Source organism: Emydura macquarii, unplaced genomic scaffold, assembly GCF_026122565.2.
Source record: "Emydura macquarii macquarii isolate MOO-44397 ecotype Brisbane River unplaced genomic scaffold, CSIRO-AGI_Emac_v2 contig_691, whole genome shotgun sequence".
Taxonomy (NCBI): domain Eukaryota; kingdom Metazoa; phylum Chordata; order Testudines; family Chelidae; genus Emydura; species Emydura macquarii.
In genome coordinates, this window is record NW_027130828.1 from 15,849,604 (window position 1) to 15,867,367 (window position 17,764).

The window sequence follows — 17,764 nt, forward strand, 5'->3', positions numbered from 1 at the left end:
GCTTGGCACTTGGCCATGAGTGAGAGAGCTATGGAGTACCAAGCATCCATGCTGGTCTAGGTGCCACAGAGCCTTGACAGGACATGTGTCATTAAGAATAGGGACAAAGGGCTTTTATAGGAATTGAACCTACCTCAGTGCTTGGCTCGATACAGCATAATGAAGTGGCATGGCAATGTCCCACTCAGTTGCAAGCTGGAGGCGTATTTGATATGAGCCAGTCTCTGCATAGCCAGTAGCCCAGGAAAACATTGGAAAGCAATGCATCTGCCATCTCCTGTTAATGAAGTAACACAGACTGAGACATCTCATTTATTTAGCTCTAATTATACACGATTGGCAATGTGTTACACCAGAGATCAAACATTAAGGCATGAGTGCAGAGTGACTAATTCTGAATTATGGGTCCAAGTCGGCTGGGGATTATCTCTATTTATCCAAAGCTCAATTAATTGTCTTTAATTCCAGTGGCATCAGAGAAGAGCTATTAGAAGATTGTTGATTCCTGCGTTTAGAAATGAGGCCCAATGTGGATGGCTAAATATAACTATGACATAATGCCATGTTGGATGCTTCTTAACATAAACATTTGATGCAAAACAACTGTTTAAATAACCTTATGGGTCTGAACCAAGCCAAGAGCAGGCTGGAGATGCAAGGATCCAGCGAATGCTGTTCTCCTGGACCTGATCAACTCAATGCATGAATGGTGCATTGGGCCCCTACTGCATGTTGTTGCGATAAAGGGCTCCGCAGGTCCCTGCTCTGTCAGTTTTCCTGGTGATTTCAGTGGTGGTGTTCCCTGAGTGAAAGGCCACAGAATCAGCCCTAAGCGTGTGAGCTGATGATGATTTGCTGTAACTGAAGTCCTGCCTGTGAATTTCTTTTAGGGGGACGGGGAGTTCCAAAAACCTTAGGGCTACAGTGTAGTTTTAAACTACAGTCCCCAGTAGGGGGCACTGCAGAGTCACGCTACCCAGCCGCCTCACCAGGAGGATTTGTGCCTGATACTCTCCTTTTCCATGCTGGAGTCAGCAATTGCTGCTACATCTTTGGAAGGGTGCAGCATCTATTCCATTGTATCTGCCAGCTGGTGCAGAGAGAGCCTGGGGGGCCAGAGTCTCCACCCTCACTCTCTTCGCCCCTGCTTCGAGGTAGCTAGGGCTGCCATAGGCACTAGACACAATGTTCCTTGTGCTCCCTGCTCGAAAGGATTAGGTCTGTGCCCAGCAACTGTCTCCTTGCACATGCCCTCCCCACTGCATGCTCTCCTGAGCAAGAGTGGACAAGAAAGACCTGATATTTAAGTAGGAAACTTATCTCCCCAAACTCAATCCTTGGAGGATCAGACAAAATTCCTGCTGGCTGAATCCAGATAGGCGGATGTCAAATGCAGTCCATGTCAAAGAGCAAAAGCCATAGTTCAGGTGGTTTGAGTTTTGACATGGGAACAATGCTGCTGCTCTTGGAGTTTTCATGTACAGGCGCATGTGCACATACAATGGGTTATCCACATCCAGTCTGGATTCTCTTGTGCTGTGGATGCCACATCACAGCTGCTGTCCTTAAGGCTTCAAAGGACAGGCTCTCCTGAAGGCTCTTGAGTCTGTATGGGCTCGTTTTGGTGCTAATGCTGGCAGAATGCTACTCCTCCGTCAGCTAGAGATGTTGGAAAGGGGAAGGAAACCCCGCACAGTCCCTCTCTCCCTTTGGGGAGTTGGCTGTGGTCCTCCCAACACTCTGGCCCTAGGCGTGTTTTGCTGGATGCAGAACAGTATTCAAACAGAGATCTCCCATGTGGCCGCATGCAGCCCCTCCACTAGGCTAATTTCAATTGAATAATAACAGACTTGTTTAATTTCCTCCACCAGTGTCTGACTTCTGGAATGGCTCCAAAGGAAGCATTTCAGCCTATTCTATAAATAATTATGTAGACGAGGCTTTAACAAGAGTATCCTATAGCCAGCAGCCCTAAGCACCATCGTAGTGAATTTCAATCTGAAACCAGTATCAGAGGATATATTTTCCAAAGACATCTCATTTACCCTCTGCACCACCGTGCTTGTCTCCTGCCTTAGCTACATATTTAGAGGGTGTACCCTGAATATTATTAACGCTTTTTTCACTACCTGTAGTCACTCCAAGGTACAGTGTTGTTTCATAGCATCTAGAGGCCTCTCTGCTGAGATAAAGGTCCTATTGTGCTAGGCGCTGTAATACATGTAGTAAGACACAGTCCTTGACACAAATAGCTTAATTTGTATTGCACAGATAGGGAACTGAGCCATGGAGATATCAAAGTTTAGACATTTCAAAGGATGCTAGTGAGTTTGGCAACTGATTCACATTCATTTCAATGAGATTTGGGTGCCTAACTCCTTTAGGCTTCTTTGGCAATCCCAGACTAACTGACTTGCCTAATGTTATGTCAGAAATCAGGAAGTAAGCCAAATCTCCTGAGTCCCAGTGTAGTGCTTTATCCCCAAAACCAACCTTCCTCTGAATTCATTGAAATTGATGGAATGCTAAGATGTCAGACTGAATTTATCTGGGATGTTCATCAGTAGCCATGGAGCCCCAAAGAAGCATGCACTAAAAGTCTTTATGAAATCTATTTATTGCACATTTTCTACCATCATTTTTTACCCATGTATCTTGGCCACTTGGCTTTATTTTCTGTTTAAGTCCCCTGATAACTGCTCATCAAATCTAATATTTTATTGATTTGAAGATGATTTCTGTGCTGTTGATGTTGGATAGAAACCATCTCTGATTCACAAACTGCCTCTGCACTCGTTTATTGAAAAAAGGCCAAACCGACTGTTTAATTTGGAAATATATGTTCTCTGTCTGGGATCTTGAATGACAAGGGTAAGCCTAGGATGAGTTTCTATAATTGAGACTACAAACCTCCTGAAAATAGTGCTTTAGAATACAATAATAGATTCTGCTTTATTGGAAATGTATGTATTAGAATTTACTACGGTTCCTTTCTCATTGGTTATGAACACTGGCTTTAGTTTTTTCATTCCCTTTGTGGTAATGTCATGCTGATGCCTTCTTAAGGCCAGCCTCTTCTATGTTCAAAATCATACACCAAGCAATTAATTTAAACACTTTCCAAGACACGCTTGGCAAAGTCTTCTCCACATGCTGCTTTTCATCCAACATGGGCGGGAGAGAGGCTAATATTAATCTAAATGGTTCAATTTAAGGATGATATACAGTAGGAGCTGCTAACCAGAAACTGTACAGCTATCCCCTGGTGGAAATCACAAGAAATGACTCCAGGGGGGGAAAAAGGCCCAAGAAATATAGGGAAAAAGTGAGTGACTGTAAGTCTTGGTAGAACAAGGACCATGATTTTCCAAAGACAGGGGCTACCAGATCACATGAAGGATTAAAAACTGAAGTTTAATAACAGGGCCTTGATTTTCAATGGCCAAAAGAGCAGCTAACTGCTCAACCCTGGTAGAAACCCAGACGTGGGGGCCTAAAACCTTTTGTGCCTTTTTCCTTATTAGAGGGGGAATCCAGTGGCAGAGCGCTGGGAGAATAAATACAGCTCAGTGCTAGGAAGGACAAAAATCATCCAATACCTGGAGCTTCGGGTCTTTATCCTTAGGTCCCATTGAGCTGTGCTTAGTACAGGACTCCAGGGAGTCAATGGGTCAAAAAGTGTTTGTGTATTTCTATTGTATTGCTACTGTCTGATATGAAGGCTGGGTTTGGACACTGGGAGCCATATAGATCAGCATCAGAGCCTAGTGGGGGTGCGGAGTCAATTTATAGCCCTCAACTGCTTACTTTATTTATCTTAAGTGCACCAGTACAGTGTTTCTCAACTTTTTGGATATCAGGGACCAGCGTGCTGCCTTCCTAAACTGCGTCAGGCAGATCTCAGGGACCGGCACCGGTCCATGGACTGGTCGCTGAGAAACAATGCACCACCAAAATGTATGATGCATGCATTTTGCACATAAAACCCCTCCTTTGCTGCACAAAAGTGAATCACAGATTGAGCATGCAGATCAGTGTAGACACAGTCTAAGTTTCTCTGTGCCTCAGTTTTCCATCTTTCAAATGGGACTAATAATATGTTCCTTGTCTATTGTGACTGCAAGCGCTTTGGTGCAGGGGACTCTCTCTCCCAGGAGGCCTCTGGGCATCCTTGAAATATTCTAGTAATATCAAGAATTAAGGACCCACGGACCCTTGCAGTTTTAGAGCTGACATCCCTTTAGTTAAATGAATGAATTTTTCACCCATTCTTTAAAGCTTTTTTTCCCAACTGTTTTCCTTGCGTCCCTGTGTCTTTGTCCCATGGTAGTGCCTGGGGCAGGCTGAGAGCTTATTTTCTTGGGCTCAGCGCGTCCTACTTTCCTGCTTGTATAACCATGAAGAGGCGAGGCCAAGCTTTTCTTGCATCCTGTCTGATGCAGCTGGATCAGCCGTGTGCCACCTAATGAAAATCACCTCCTACGGCAATACGTTTTGACTCGTTATCTGAGAGCGTTGGCTGGTTTAGGCCTTAAGCCAAGATGACATCATGGTAACATAATGGCACCTGATTTGCCTAAACTGGGAAAATATAATTTCCTTCCAAGTGGCTGCCGCCTGCATTTCAATGTGACAGTGCCTGACGTGGTGTTCTGATAAGCAGAAAACTGGAGGGTGCTCTTTCTACCTTTATAATTCTTTATGGACTTCTTTTCAAAGTAAGACCCTTTTGGCAAATGCATTTCTTAACCCGAATTTCTAGAGATGGATTCAACCTACGCATTTGGAGCTTTCACTTTCTGTCCATTAGAAGGAAAGGGGCCATTGGATATGGATCCACGATCTTGGATTCTTTGGATCTGGGATTTCCATTCAGGTTTCTCTCTTTCTTTATTTGCAAATAATGGACCAAATACCTCTCTAGAGTATTTGGTGGGTGCTATAAAAAATCCCAAGAGAGATACTTGATGACTGTCTGGGAGGGCTGTCCTCAGAGACAGAACTCAAACTCTACAGATCTGAAGCATGAGTCTGAGCTAAGGGAGTAGGCCCATGAGGTTATAGGCCATGGAAAACTCATAAACCTCTTTGTGTGGTCCAGTTGCTGTACAGAGAACAAAGAACTACCCTGGGTAAATATCGGTTATAGATAGATAGATAGAACTTCTGTGAGTAAGGGAATCACTATTTCTCTTTCTTTCTGCTGCTTACTACCCCTTTTTCTTCTCTGGACTCTGGAGATTCAATAGAGTGTAGGAGCTTTCCATAGAGTAGAAGGACTAATTACTAGATTTTTTTAAAGAACTCAGCATCCAGAAATTCCCAGTGAGAATATTGTGAACCGCTGAGTGCTGAGTTATTTGGAAAACTTGACTGCATACAACTTCACTACATCTTCCAAGTCCATAACTTGCTAGGTTTTTGAAGTGACTTGAGTCATCCTTCTTAAAAACCGTCTCCTTCAGAATGAATCAGATGGCAGCCAAAGGAAAAAATTAAATGATTTTGCTTTGATGGTCCCCCAGAGCCCTTTGAAGGTAGCAGTAGAGGAAGGCAAGGACTGTTATTACAATGATCATGTCTGTTCCCTGGAGTGATTTCACTTAGTCTGCTTTGCACTGAGGATCTCCCATTAGGTTCTTGGGCTCTTTGGCATCTAAACTGGGAAAAGATGCATTTTTCTAGGCTTGAATGTACAGCAGCAGCAAGGAAACATGATTAGTTCAGAACCGTTCACTTGTTGCCCTGCTGCTTCAGAAGCCTCAATCCTCTCAGCCTCTTACTTTCTTTAAAACATTTCAATACGCTCTACTCTCGGGTCTAGCTGTGCTCAAGATGATGGTACAAGCTCAACTGCAGTGGCAGCGCTGTATTATTAGTCGATTTCTTTTAGATGGGTTGAATCTTTTGAAGCTCTTCCTGGTGAGAATCCACCCCGGCAGTCGCTTTTAAATTGTTAATCCTCGAGAATGAGGTCTCCCGCACCACTTTGGAAAGTGCCTGTGTTTTACCATTTCCCCAAATCCCCAAAGGGAAAATATTCCAGAGCAGAACAATTCCTCGTATGAGTCTTATGTGCCTGTCTGGTGGAAAGAGACCGAGACGAGGACACCACAAAATAGTGACACCAATGCTCACACCTGGCCATTTCTCTGCACCCCAATCCTATGTTAAAAACCAGAGGTCTGGTCATAGCCTCTGCTCTGTATTATGAATGCCTGGCTGCAATTCACTTAATTCCTCAAGCATATGTCCAAGGTTATAACCATGTGATGCTGAGTCTATAACTATAAGGCTGTTGTAACTTCTGGGTCAGGTTACTGTAGCACTTAATCTTACAGTTTCCTTGAAAAAACAAAACTCCCTGCAGTGACTCTCTGCTATCTTCTGTACAATGCTACTGCCCCGACAGCCATATTATTAATTCTTTATGCAATATCTTCAGCAAACCAGTAGAGAGCTTCTCAAGGAGAAGATTGTGTTTTAACTCCTGTGTCCTCAGTCCTGATGTTTTAGTTGCCTGTCAAAGACATTAGTAACATTTTCAAAAGCTCCTTCAGCTTAGGAATTTAAGTCAATGGGAATTAGTCTCTAAGTCACTTAGGTGCTTTCGGAAATTTTTCCCCAGGTCAGGAAAATCTGACTCTCAGTATGAAGTAAAGAGAATTACTTTGATCAGTTAAGCAATGTTGTCAGCTTTGGGAGCAATGGGCTGGAGTGAGCTCTGAAGTCAGTAGGGTAATACTACTGTAAAAACGGTGTCAGAAGAGAATCAGAACCAGTGTATGTCTGTCTGACATTAGTCTTTGCCCTGGTCTACACTTACCTGGCGATCCGGTGGCAGTCAATGGGAGTTACGCAAGCTACGCAGAGTAGCTTTCATAACTCCCGTCGACTGCTGTACTTCCCTTCTGCGCGGTGTCTTCACTGCACTGCATTGACGGGAACCGCGTTCCTGTCGACGCAGAGCTATGCCACTTGAGAGGGTGGTTTTACAGCGTCGACTTCTGGATCGATTGAGCAGGTCTTCACTGACCGCTCAATCGATTCGGAAAGATTGATCTGACGGCGGTGACTTTGCTGCCGTCAGTGTAGACATACCCTTTGACTCAGGCTAGGTGCTATAAGTCACTGCCTGTTTGTCAAGCTATTCCAAGATCTCTAAATGAGTATATCCATTCTAACCAGAGGTTGAAATACTGGCTCAGGTTTATTCATACCTAGCCCTAAAGAACAATGTCTCTAAAAAGATGGTCTGGTTAGAAAATATCCTGCTTTTATTTCCCGTGCAATATATTCTTCTTTCCTTTTTCTTTTTCTTTTTTCATTGCTATAGGCCAAAATCCTGGTCCTTACATACTGCATTTTTTCTACACAGAAATTCTCAGTTACTTCAATGAGATTTCTGTATGCCAAACAAATGTAGAGTAGGCCATCATCAAGCCCACAGTGTAGACCGCAAAGGAGAATTATGTCTATAATGCATTTTGTGTTGCGGTGGCTATTTTTCATAATTCTGCTATATGTTAGCTGGATGCAGCCTGCAGCAAGGTACATGGATTAGAGAAGAATGGAAAGAAAGGGAAAAGAAAAATAACTCTGCAATCCAGATGGGATCATTTTCCCAATCAGAAACAAATTTTTTGTCCAGCTTCATTACATTTTAACTAAGAAGCTGAATTATTATCCTTAATAAAAATATGTAAAAATGCAAACTGCATTCCTGATTTTAACAAGGGGTAAAAATAATACACTTAGAATATTTATGACAGGAGTTTTTACTAGAGTTTACTGATCAAGAGCTTGATTGCCAACTTGTACTTCTAGGATCCAAGATATGTATACATTGCAATCACAAGGTGTGACTGCAGCTTGAGTAGCCATCCCAAGTGGAGACAGAAAGATAAATAGAGTGACCAGATGTTCTGATTTCATAGGGACAGTCCCGATATTCAGAGCTTTTTCTAATATAGGCACCTATTACCCTCCTCCCCCCAACCCCACTATCACACTTGCTATCTAGTCACCCTAAAGACAAATGAGGGAGCATAAAGAAGCAATGAGATGATATTGGTCAGCATGATGGGCTGTGGTGTCAACCCACCAGCTACCTAATCATGCCAAGTATTTTGTAGGCATTAGGGCAGGATCGAGTCCTTGGTGAATAAGGGCTGTTGCATCTGGGCCCTCTTTTGCAAACTCTTCCTGCAAGCTTTATAACCTGCCATATATTAAAACATCTCAACCCTTGAAGTCTATAGAGAGAATATTTAGGAGATATATGTCTGTAACCTTAGGATGCTGATTTTCATAACAACATGAAACAAAGAGAGGGGTCAGGGGAAAGCACTCAAAGAGCAAATGCTGCAGATTGCTATGGCTTCCAACTCTCCCTTTTTAAATGTCTGCTCGTGGGTGGTCACTAAAGGCCTGAGCTGTTGCATAGACATGCTTGAAGGGTGGGAGTTGCAGGGAAGAATGTTGCCTTTGTTGTTCCAGCCAAAAAATAGTTAATTTAGACGGTACTGTATGGCAGTTGCCTGGTAGGTTCGGAAAGATCTCGGATCCAAGTGGGAAACTCAGCTCCCCAACCTTGTCAGATCAGACAAAAAACATCTGATCTGAATCAGCCGAGACACATTATAATCTGGCACTCTGCTTCAGAGCACCAAGGCCACAACAGAGAAGGGGTCTTTTTCCAGACCACCCCGAACAACGTCAAAAAGATGTCAGAAGGGATTAAGTCATCCAGTGTCATCCTCCAGCTGGGAGGCTTAATTGATTGGATCTGATGCACCTCCAATAAATGTGTGTATGATCCCAAGGCTCTCCAACTTTCCTTATGTCTTCTGACTAACCTTAAACTCATTAGACGTAGGATGACATTATAGGGGTATGGCACTGGCCCATGTGTATTGTTTATTAGTTTGGAACATGCATGATGGCAAGTATGGGAGATTCAGCAGCTTGGTTATTTGCTGTGATGAGGGGCCTGTTATATTAGTGTGAGGCCTTGTGGGAGTAGTTACACTAAACGCTGGATTTTAGCTCTAATCAAAGCAAGCTTAATAACCCTGTTATTTATGATCACCTACTTGCCTCCATGCATGTTCCAAACTAATGAGCAACACACACTGGTCAATATTAGACCTCTATAATGTCATCCTAACTCTAGCGAGTTTAAGGTTAGTCAGAAGACATCGGGAAAGGTCATAGATCAACATACCTAAGACCCCTTTTCACATCCCAGCCTTAATTCTGTTGTTGATCCTTTCAAGCAGCCACTTCCTAAATGTAGCTAGGTTTTTGCCCGTCAGTATCCTGTTGTCATTTTGGACAATAATTTTGATTCTACAAGGGACAAGGCATGGCTAAAATTTATATAGACATCTCCCAAGACACACTAAACATCTACAGACAACTTGTGAGACAATTGATGTCTCAAAATAAAACACGTAGCATACCTGGGATCTCAGCTTCCTTTATCAGTTGTAAAACACTTTGAGATCCTCAAGTGGAAACTACAGTGTTAGTCAGGAAAAGGCTTAAGCATCTACTTAAATCCTGACTTCACTGGAACCCAAGCACAATCATAAAGTAAGCCTGTTCCTACGTAGTATCCTGAGTAGAGATATGCTCATGACTTTGAGCCCTATCTGGGGATGGGCCAAGGTCACAAATTGGGATGCATATCTGGGTCTGAACTTCACCGACCATTGGGGATATCTGGTTCAGGACCACCTCTGTTATTAATTATTATTATTATTTACCTGGTGACCTTTTCCAGCACAGAGGCTGGGTTCAAACCCTTTTGAACAAACAGGGAAAGTGCAAAAGAATGATTCAAAGTTGAATGGTTGACTAGACAAAGAACAAGAACAAGATGCGACTGCAGCTTGTGTGGTTCTGATTTATTTCCTAATAAAAAAGGTATAAAGTTCACCCTTTGGGTGTGCTGCATTGTCTGTGCAGAAAATGGACCTGGATGGTGGGTGCTGGAGTACAGGTGTCCTCTTGGTATAAAAGCAGCTGGGATTGCACGGGGAAATAAAATTAATATCTACACTTTATGGGAGGCAAAGGGCCATGAAAGCAGGTCACGCATCTGACTTATCTATTGCCATCAAAACCTTGGGTGTCATAGTCTTTATTGCTGTTTGGGCAATTACCAACACAAAGAAAGAGAGCCCACATCCAGTCAAAGCCTAGCCTCTGATTTATTCATTTAACAAGATTCTTCTGGGAGTAGAAAGCAACACAAAAATGAAGATGACATTTATTAGGGAGTGATGGCGTAGCCTGCCTAACAGGCTCTCTGAGGATCTTGAGCCGGGAGAAGAAGGGCTAATTCTGAAAGGAAGAGGATCTGGGAGATGGAGAGGGGTTAATATTTTAGCTGCTCTGCAGTTCAACCCACTTGAAATTAGTGTGTGTGGGGGGGAGAAGATATTGAGGTGAATTAAAAAGAATGAGATGCAGGAAGGGCTGTTCTGGCCCAGCCAGGCTAAAAGTAGATACTGTATGGACAGCTAATGAAAGGTCAGACATTTGAAAATGGTGCCTGATGAAAGGAGACACATGTTGCTAAAAAGACCTGTTCACGCCTGCCTCAATGTGAAGCTTTCTCTTTCTCTCGAAGGGATCAGGTGTATCAAAGGGTTCTTTCTTTCTTTCAATTACTATCCTTTTTCCCCAGCACACCTGTCTGGTGTCCTGCCCTTCAGAAAGATTTCTGTAGTTCAGCACAGTGCAATATATTTGCTACACTTGAACTAATATCTATTTTTCCCGATATATATTATGGGCTAGCTCCTTAGCCGCTGTAAATCAGTGTGGTTCCATGGCCCTGTGAAGCAGATATCAAAATCTATAGACTTGACTCTTCTTCTGAATACTCATTTATTTCACTGCTGTATGCAAATCCTTTGGGGATATAAGAAACACTGTTGGAAAATAAGCCTTGACATTGATCCCCACCCATCTCCTCCTGGCCCCTCCCCCCTCAAATCAATTGTAAATAAAGGGAAACAGTTGAAATTGGTTTAGCGGCTGTGACATGCTGGATGACACGTGCTTTAGGTCTCAAGTGGTCTGACGCTTGTTAGGCTGAGACCATTTGGCTGCTGAGTGAGAGGAGGTATGGATTGTTACATTCTTACTTGAATGTTGTCAAAATGCAGCATTTCAATTTGTTTTTTAAAGGAAATCTTTATTTTTTTTTTTTTGGTTGCATTTGTATTTTAACCAGTTCTGCTTCTTCCCCTTATCCTTCAGGAATAGCCCCCCAACTTACTGCTTATGGTACTCTTTCCAGAGGGCCAAATTCTTATCTCAGGTGCACATGCCCAGCACCCACTGGCATCAACGGAATTTACGTGTTGGCACCAGAGGGTAAATTTTTTGTCTCATATGGGACTCAGCAGCCTTGGTTTCTGTTCTTGGCCCTGGGGTGAATCTCTCAAACTCTCCACATCTCAGTATGTTCACTTGTAAAATGAAGACTAATTTGCAAGTGCACCGAGATCTTGCTCAGAAGGTGATGGATTGTGTTGCTATTTAAATGCAAGCGTAGTGACTTGACGCTGATTGGCTCTTCATGTCCGCAGCGAACATGAGTCCACATGATCTCTTTGAGGCCAGCATTGTTGATCTTTAGTTGGGATGTGCAGTGGTAACTCACTCTGTGCAACTTTCATTGTTGTTATAGGGGGGAAAGTACATCAGGAAGAGAGCAGAAATCCAGTTTGGTTTGAGCTGGCTCTCCAACTTCTCCTCTGGACTGTGGAAGCAAAACGGTATTAAGGAACCAACCGTGTCCCGAAAGAACCAGACATCAGCATGGGGCTCCCCGTGCAGGTTTTGACCTGCGCCATCATAGTTTTGCTACACCACCATGTCAACGGTGGGCTCATCAAGAGGATCATCCGGCAGAAGCGGGAGACCGGGTTAAACGTCACCTTGCCAGAGGATAACCAGCCCGTGGTTTTCAACCACGTCTACAACATTAACTTGCCCGTGGGTTCCCTCTGCTCTGTGGACTTGGACTCGGCTAATGGGGATGCAGACCTGAAGTCCCTGATTGAGCCAAGCAAATCTGTCTCGGAGCACACGGTGAATGAGGGGAACCAGATTGTCTTCACACACCGCATCAACATCCCCCGCCGGGCTTGCGGCTGTGCGGCTGCTCCTGACATCAAGGATCTGCTGAGCAGACTGGAGGAGCTGGAGGGGCTGGTATCCTCTCTACGAGAGCAGTGTACCAGCAGCGCTGGCTGCTGCCCCAGCGCCCAAACGGCAGAAGGTGAGACTGGGGTGTGCGGGGGAGAGAGGCGGAGCTGCTGCATGGCAGTGTCTGAGTCCTGGTTGCAAATAGATGTTAGAGCTTGTTGAAAAACAGGGAAAAAATGAACCCCGTCTTTTTAATTCCTCCCATGTTTCTCTCGGGTGACGTAGCATAGGGTGCAGGGGAGGGCCAGAAGTCAGACAATTAAGGTAGGGTCTGTCATGACCATCAGCACTCTTTGCAAGCTGATTCTGAGATGGCTGAGTACACACCTCCTGTTGACTTCCGTGGGACTAGGAGGCACTCAGCACCTTCTCAAGGATCAGTTCAGGACATCGCTGGTGACAGTGGAAAGGACAAGAGGAAGTATGGTCCTGGGGTTACGGCTCAGGGCTGGGAAATAGGAAGCTATGATTCTGACCACAGCAAGTCACTTAACCTAACTGCACCCTGGTTTCCTCATCTGTAAAGCAGGAATAATAGACCATACCTAACCCACAGGGTGTTGGGAATCTGAAATAATTCATACTTTTAAAGTGCTCTGATGTCCTCAGAAGATGCTGTTGATGGTCTAAATATTAGAGGCCATCTTAGAGGCTTAGCTGGTCTGAACTGGCATAGTTGCTACATTGACTTCAACCTAGATCCATGAAGGGATTTAGGGGTTGCAGTGCTGAGTGTTCCAGCACCTAGAAAATCACCAGAAGAACAGGGTGAGCCACAAAGCCATGCTAGGCACCTAGGATCCCGATACAATGAAAGGGCAGGAAGGGGACATAGGCATCCTACAATGTGATCCACAAAAGCCACCATGCGGAGGGGAGAGCTGTTTAAGCCAGCAGACGGGAGCTGCTGACAAGACGGATGTGTGCTAAGCAGTGCTGTTCTCCGGGAGACAGGTGCCAAAGTTGAGGCTGCCGGGAGACACCTGTCTCTGCTTAGCGATTCGCAGCCAGGAACCCCTCTCCTGCAGTCAGGTGGTTAAGCACCCCTTGCAGAAATGAGTTAGTCGCCCTCCTCACTCCCCACAAAACAGCCAGAGGAGGAGATGGTGGTGCCCACCTTATAACTTTTATCCCATTTTATCACCTGCAATGTGAGAGACCCAGCTTCAATTACCCCCTTGCTGCCAGAGGGGGAGAGAGGATTTGAATAGGATTCTTCCACAAGAGTGTTCTAACCAGAGGAACCTGTTCAAATCCTTTTCCCCCCTCCTGGCAGAGAGCGGGGAATTGATCCTGGGTCTCCCACCTCCTGAATAGGTGCTCTAACCACTGGGATAAAAGTTATAAGGACACCAGCATCATCACCTCCTCCAACCAGACTTTGAAAGGGACTCGATCCAGTAGGTGGCCTCTGATTCAGATCAGGTCCCGCATGCAGCTTAGGCGGCTCAACCCCTGTGTGACACTGACAGAACAGCCAACCTGGGTATGGCCCATAAAAACTTAACGAAAGGCCTTGACATGCAATCAAGACAATCTACTTGTATGTGAATTTCAGAGAGATGTGCTAGACCAGGAATCATTAAGCCATTTCTTTGTAGTAATAGAAATCAAGGGTAGATGCTAAGTGTATTTGTCTGTGTTTACCTATATTTTGTTAGAAGTTTAACAATGTAACCAGATTAGGTTGTAAATGCTAATTCCCTTTCAGGTTGTAAATGCTTTATACAATGCATGTGGATGGTTCAGTTAGCCTTAAGACCAAAGATGTAAGATACTGTAGGAAACTAATAATATTATCTATATTGTCTTCAACTGAATTATCTATGCCATAATGAAATACCAGCTTATTGCTTTATGTGAATGAATGCAGCTAGTTTACCTCTGTATGCATAAGAAATAGAAGATTAGCTTCAAAGCAACAATTTACATTGCCTGTTCTTCCTTGGGGGAGGTCCTTACAACTTCAAAGTGTTGTACAGATTCTAATTCGTCTTCACAACCTCCCTACTCCATTTCATCCCCATGTTACATCTGGGGATAAATGAGGCACTGAAAGTAGACGTGACTTGCACAAGGCAGCACAGCCAGTGTGTTTGTACAGCACCTAGCACAATGGGTCCCCACTCTTGGCTGGCCCTTAGGTACTACTGTAATAAACATGATCAATAATACATTGTCAAAACTGAGACTGAAACTCAGGAATTCCTGGTTCCCCGTCCCAGGCTTAGTCCACTAAGACAGGCTGTCAGTATAACAATGGCAAAGGAAGCTCTCTTCATTCTTGCTTCCAACTCTTCTCTAGTAAAGGCCAATGAAAATTCAGCACACTACACAGACTATAGACCGAGGTCGAGGGGAGCAAATGGATACAAGAACAAAATAGTAAAGCAATTTCCTTTGAGTTTTTATTTCATTGATGTCAAGAGGATGGGTCACACAGAAGAGCAAAGACAGAAAGTTACAACCTCCCCTTAACCTATAGCCCACCTAAAGATGCTTTATTATGCAATGACAGCATCTCACATAGTGTCCTACTTTGGGGTCAGTGTATGGCATATAATGATAAGATCTCTAATGGGACAGTCAGAAAAATGCCATCACACATTGTATCAGGGTCTTGGGAAAAGGCAGAAAAATTCAATGAGAGGGACATACCTGCTAATCTACAAAATACAGTAATTGTCAACAGCTGTTCCCTGTTCTTAGTGAGAATTAAGGTTTACAAGGGAAACAAGGATGTATTTTGACCCTTTAAGAAGCCTTAACGAGACCTCATCTTCAGAAACCGCTGAGCAACTGCTCAGAAAATCAAGCCCCGTTCAGATCTCTCATTTGGAAGCCCGAAAACTGAAGCTCCAGGAATCACTGGTCACTTTAGAAATTTTAGCCTTTTAAAAAATGTCTTACTATTATCTCTCTTTTTTTTTTTTAAATGTTATCATACCTCTGCCCTTGTTGGGTGTGGCTGGAATAGTCAGAGCATTGAAATGAAGCATGAGAAGCAATTTTCAGAGGATAGGTGGCACAACCCAACCCTGAAGCGTGTGATCTTACACAAAACTTTTGGATATATTTAGCCAAGCCAATTTTTTTGAGGTTCACCCACCACTTAGTCATTGTGTCGCATTTGTGTGAGCAGGCCATGAATTGAAGCTCACATTAGCCACGTTGGCACCATCTACCTACCACCATTACGATTTTTTTATTTTAAAGAGGAGGTAAGAGTAGACCCTGGCTCAGTGCATGCTGACCCCTGCCGCTTTAGACAAGAGTAGAAAACTTTGTAACCCTGACCCATGCCATCTGAGGGGGACTCTTGTGTGTCTCACTTCTGTGACACACACCACAGCTCATTCGGTTTTCTGATTCATTGATGCAGGTCTAGTGGACACCACGCCATATTGCAACGGACGAGGGAACTACAGCACTGAGCTCTGTGGCTGCATTTGCGAACCTGGCTGGAAAGGACCCAACTGCTCAGAACCGGAATGCCTGAACCATTGCAACAACAAGGGCCGCTGCGTCAACGGCAAATGCGTCTGTGACGAGGGCTTCACCGGCGAGGACTGCAGCCAGCTCACCTGCCCCAATGACTGCAGCGACCAAGGCAAATGCATCGATGGCGTCTGTCTGTGCTTTGAGGAGTACACCGGGGAGGACTGCAGTGAAGAACTTTGCCCAGTGGCGTGCAGTGAGCATGGAAAGTGTGTGAACGGGCAGTGCGTGTGCGATGAAGCCTTCACGGGCGAGGACTGCAGTGAGCCGCTCTGCCTGAACAACTGCAATAACCGGGGGCGCTGCGTGGAGAAGGAGTGCATCTGTAACGAGGGCTACACGGGCGAGGACTGCAGTGAGCTTATCTGCCCCAGTGACTGCTACGACCGCGGCCGCTGCGTCAACGGGACCTGCTACTGTGAGGAGGGCTTCACGGGGGAGGACTGCGGGGAACTGACCTGCCCCAACAACTGCAACAACCACGGACGCTGTGAGAAGGGGCTGTGCGTCTGTGACGACGGCTTTGTGGGCGACGACTGTGGTGAGCAGCGGTGCCCCAAGGACTGTAACAAGCGTGGGCGCTGCGTCAACGGGAAGTGCGTGTGCAACGAGGGCTTTGCCGGCGCCTTCTGTGGCCAAGTGAAGTGCCCCAAGGACTGCAACAAACGGGGCCGCTGCGTCAACGGGCAGTGTGTGTGCAACGAGGGCTTCATGGGGGCAGACTGTAGTGAGCGGAGGTGTCCCGGCGACTGCAGCAACCGGGGCCGCTGTGTCGACGGGCAGTGTGAGTGTGACGAGGGCTTCCTGGGTGAGGACTGCAGCCAAGTGAAGTGCCCCAACGACTGTCACGGCCGTGGCCATTGCGTCAACGGGCAGTGCGTGTGTCACGAGGGCTTCATCGGCGAGGACTGTGGGGAGCTGAGGTGCCTCAACGACTGTCACAACCGGGGCCGCTGCCTCAACGGGCAGTGCGTCTGTGAAGAGGCCTTCGTGGGCGAGGACTGCGGGGAGCTGAGGTGTCCCAACGACTGTCACAAGCAGGGGCTCTGTGTCAACGGGCAATGCGTGTGTGAAGAGGGGTACACAGGTGAGGACTGTGCTGAGCTGAAGTGCCCCAGCGACTGCAACAACCGCGGCCGCTGCCTGGATGGGAGGTGTCCGTGTGACGAGGGCTTCACTGGGGAGGACTGCGGGGAGCTGGGGTGCATGAACAACTGCAACAACCAAGGCCACTGCGTCAACGGGCGGTGCGAGTGTGACAATGGGTTCACAGAGATCGACTGTAGCCAACGGCGGTGCCCCAGTGACTGCAACAACCAAGGGCGCTGCGTCGACGGACAGTGTTTGTGCGATGAGGGCTTCAGAGGAGCAGACTGCAGTGAACGATCATGCCTCAACAACTGCAATGACATGGGCCGCTGCGTTGATGGGCAATGCATTTGTGATGACGGATACATCGGGGACGACTGCTCCCATGGTAGGTTTCCGTGGCGTGCTCAACCAGCCAACCACCCTTAAACGATCCTCAGTTTATCCATCGGTGAATGGAGATTTAAGGGTTTTTTTATACAGCTGGGGTCTGATTCTGATCTTGTTTACCATGGTGTAAACCAGGAGTGACTTCAGTGAAGTCAGTGGGGTTAAGGCAGCGTTTGGCCAAGGTGAGTGAGACCAGAATCCATGTCCTCTTTAATGTTCTGGGGTCTAAAAGTTCCCACTTGATGTCCAGCCTCTCAAAAGGCTGGTGAGGCTAATACTACAACTATGTTTCTCATCTGGTGTAAATCCGTACCGGCAGTTCTCATAGACTTCCATGGATGTGCAACGATTTACACTAGCTGAGGTTATGGCCCCCTGCACTTTTCTTTTCCCACTTCTTCTGTTATATTCTTCTGTACTGGTTGTATCTAAAATAGATCTGCTCAGTCCTGGGGGAGGTGAAGAGTCCTAATACGAGGGAGTCAGCAGGATTCACCAAGGGAAATGGCTTTTTGAAGTGTAGAGAGAGCTTTGACTTGAAAAGAGGGCTTCCATTCCT

General features: G+C 45.5%; 1 protein-coding gene across 1 annotated transcript in view; it reads left to right on the forward strand.

The window, feature by feature from the left end:
* TNC (tenascin C) overlaps positions 1-17,764 on the forward strand; it is an 89,266-nt gene that overhangs the window by 19,204 nt on the left and 52,298 nt on the right. Inside the window, exons 2-3 of the mRNA XM_067542158.1 lie at positions 11,708-12,301; positions 15,611-17,203. Of these exons, the coding sequence (XP_067398259.1) occupies positions 11,839-12,301; positions 15,611-17,203 (2,056 nt within the window). The 5' untranslated portion in view covers positions 11,708-11,838. The remainder of the gene's footprint in view (positions 1-11,707; positions 12,302-15,610; positions 17,204-17,764) is intronic.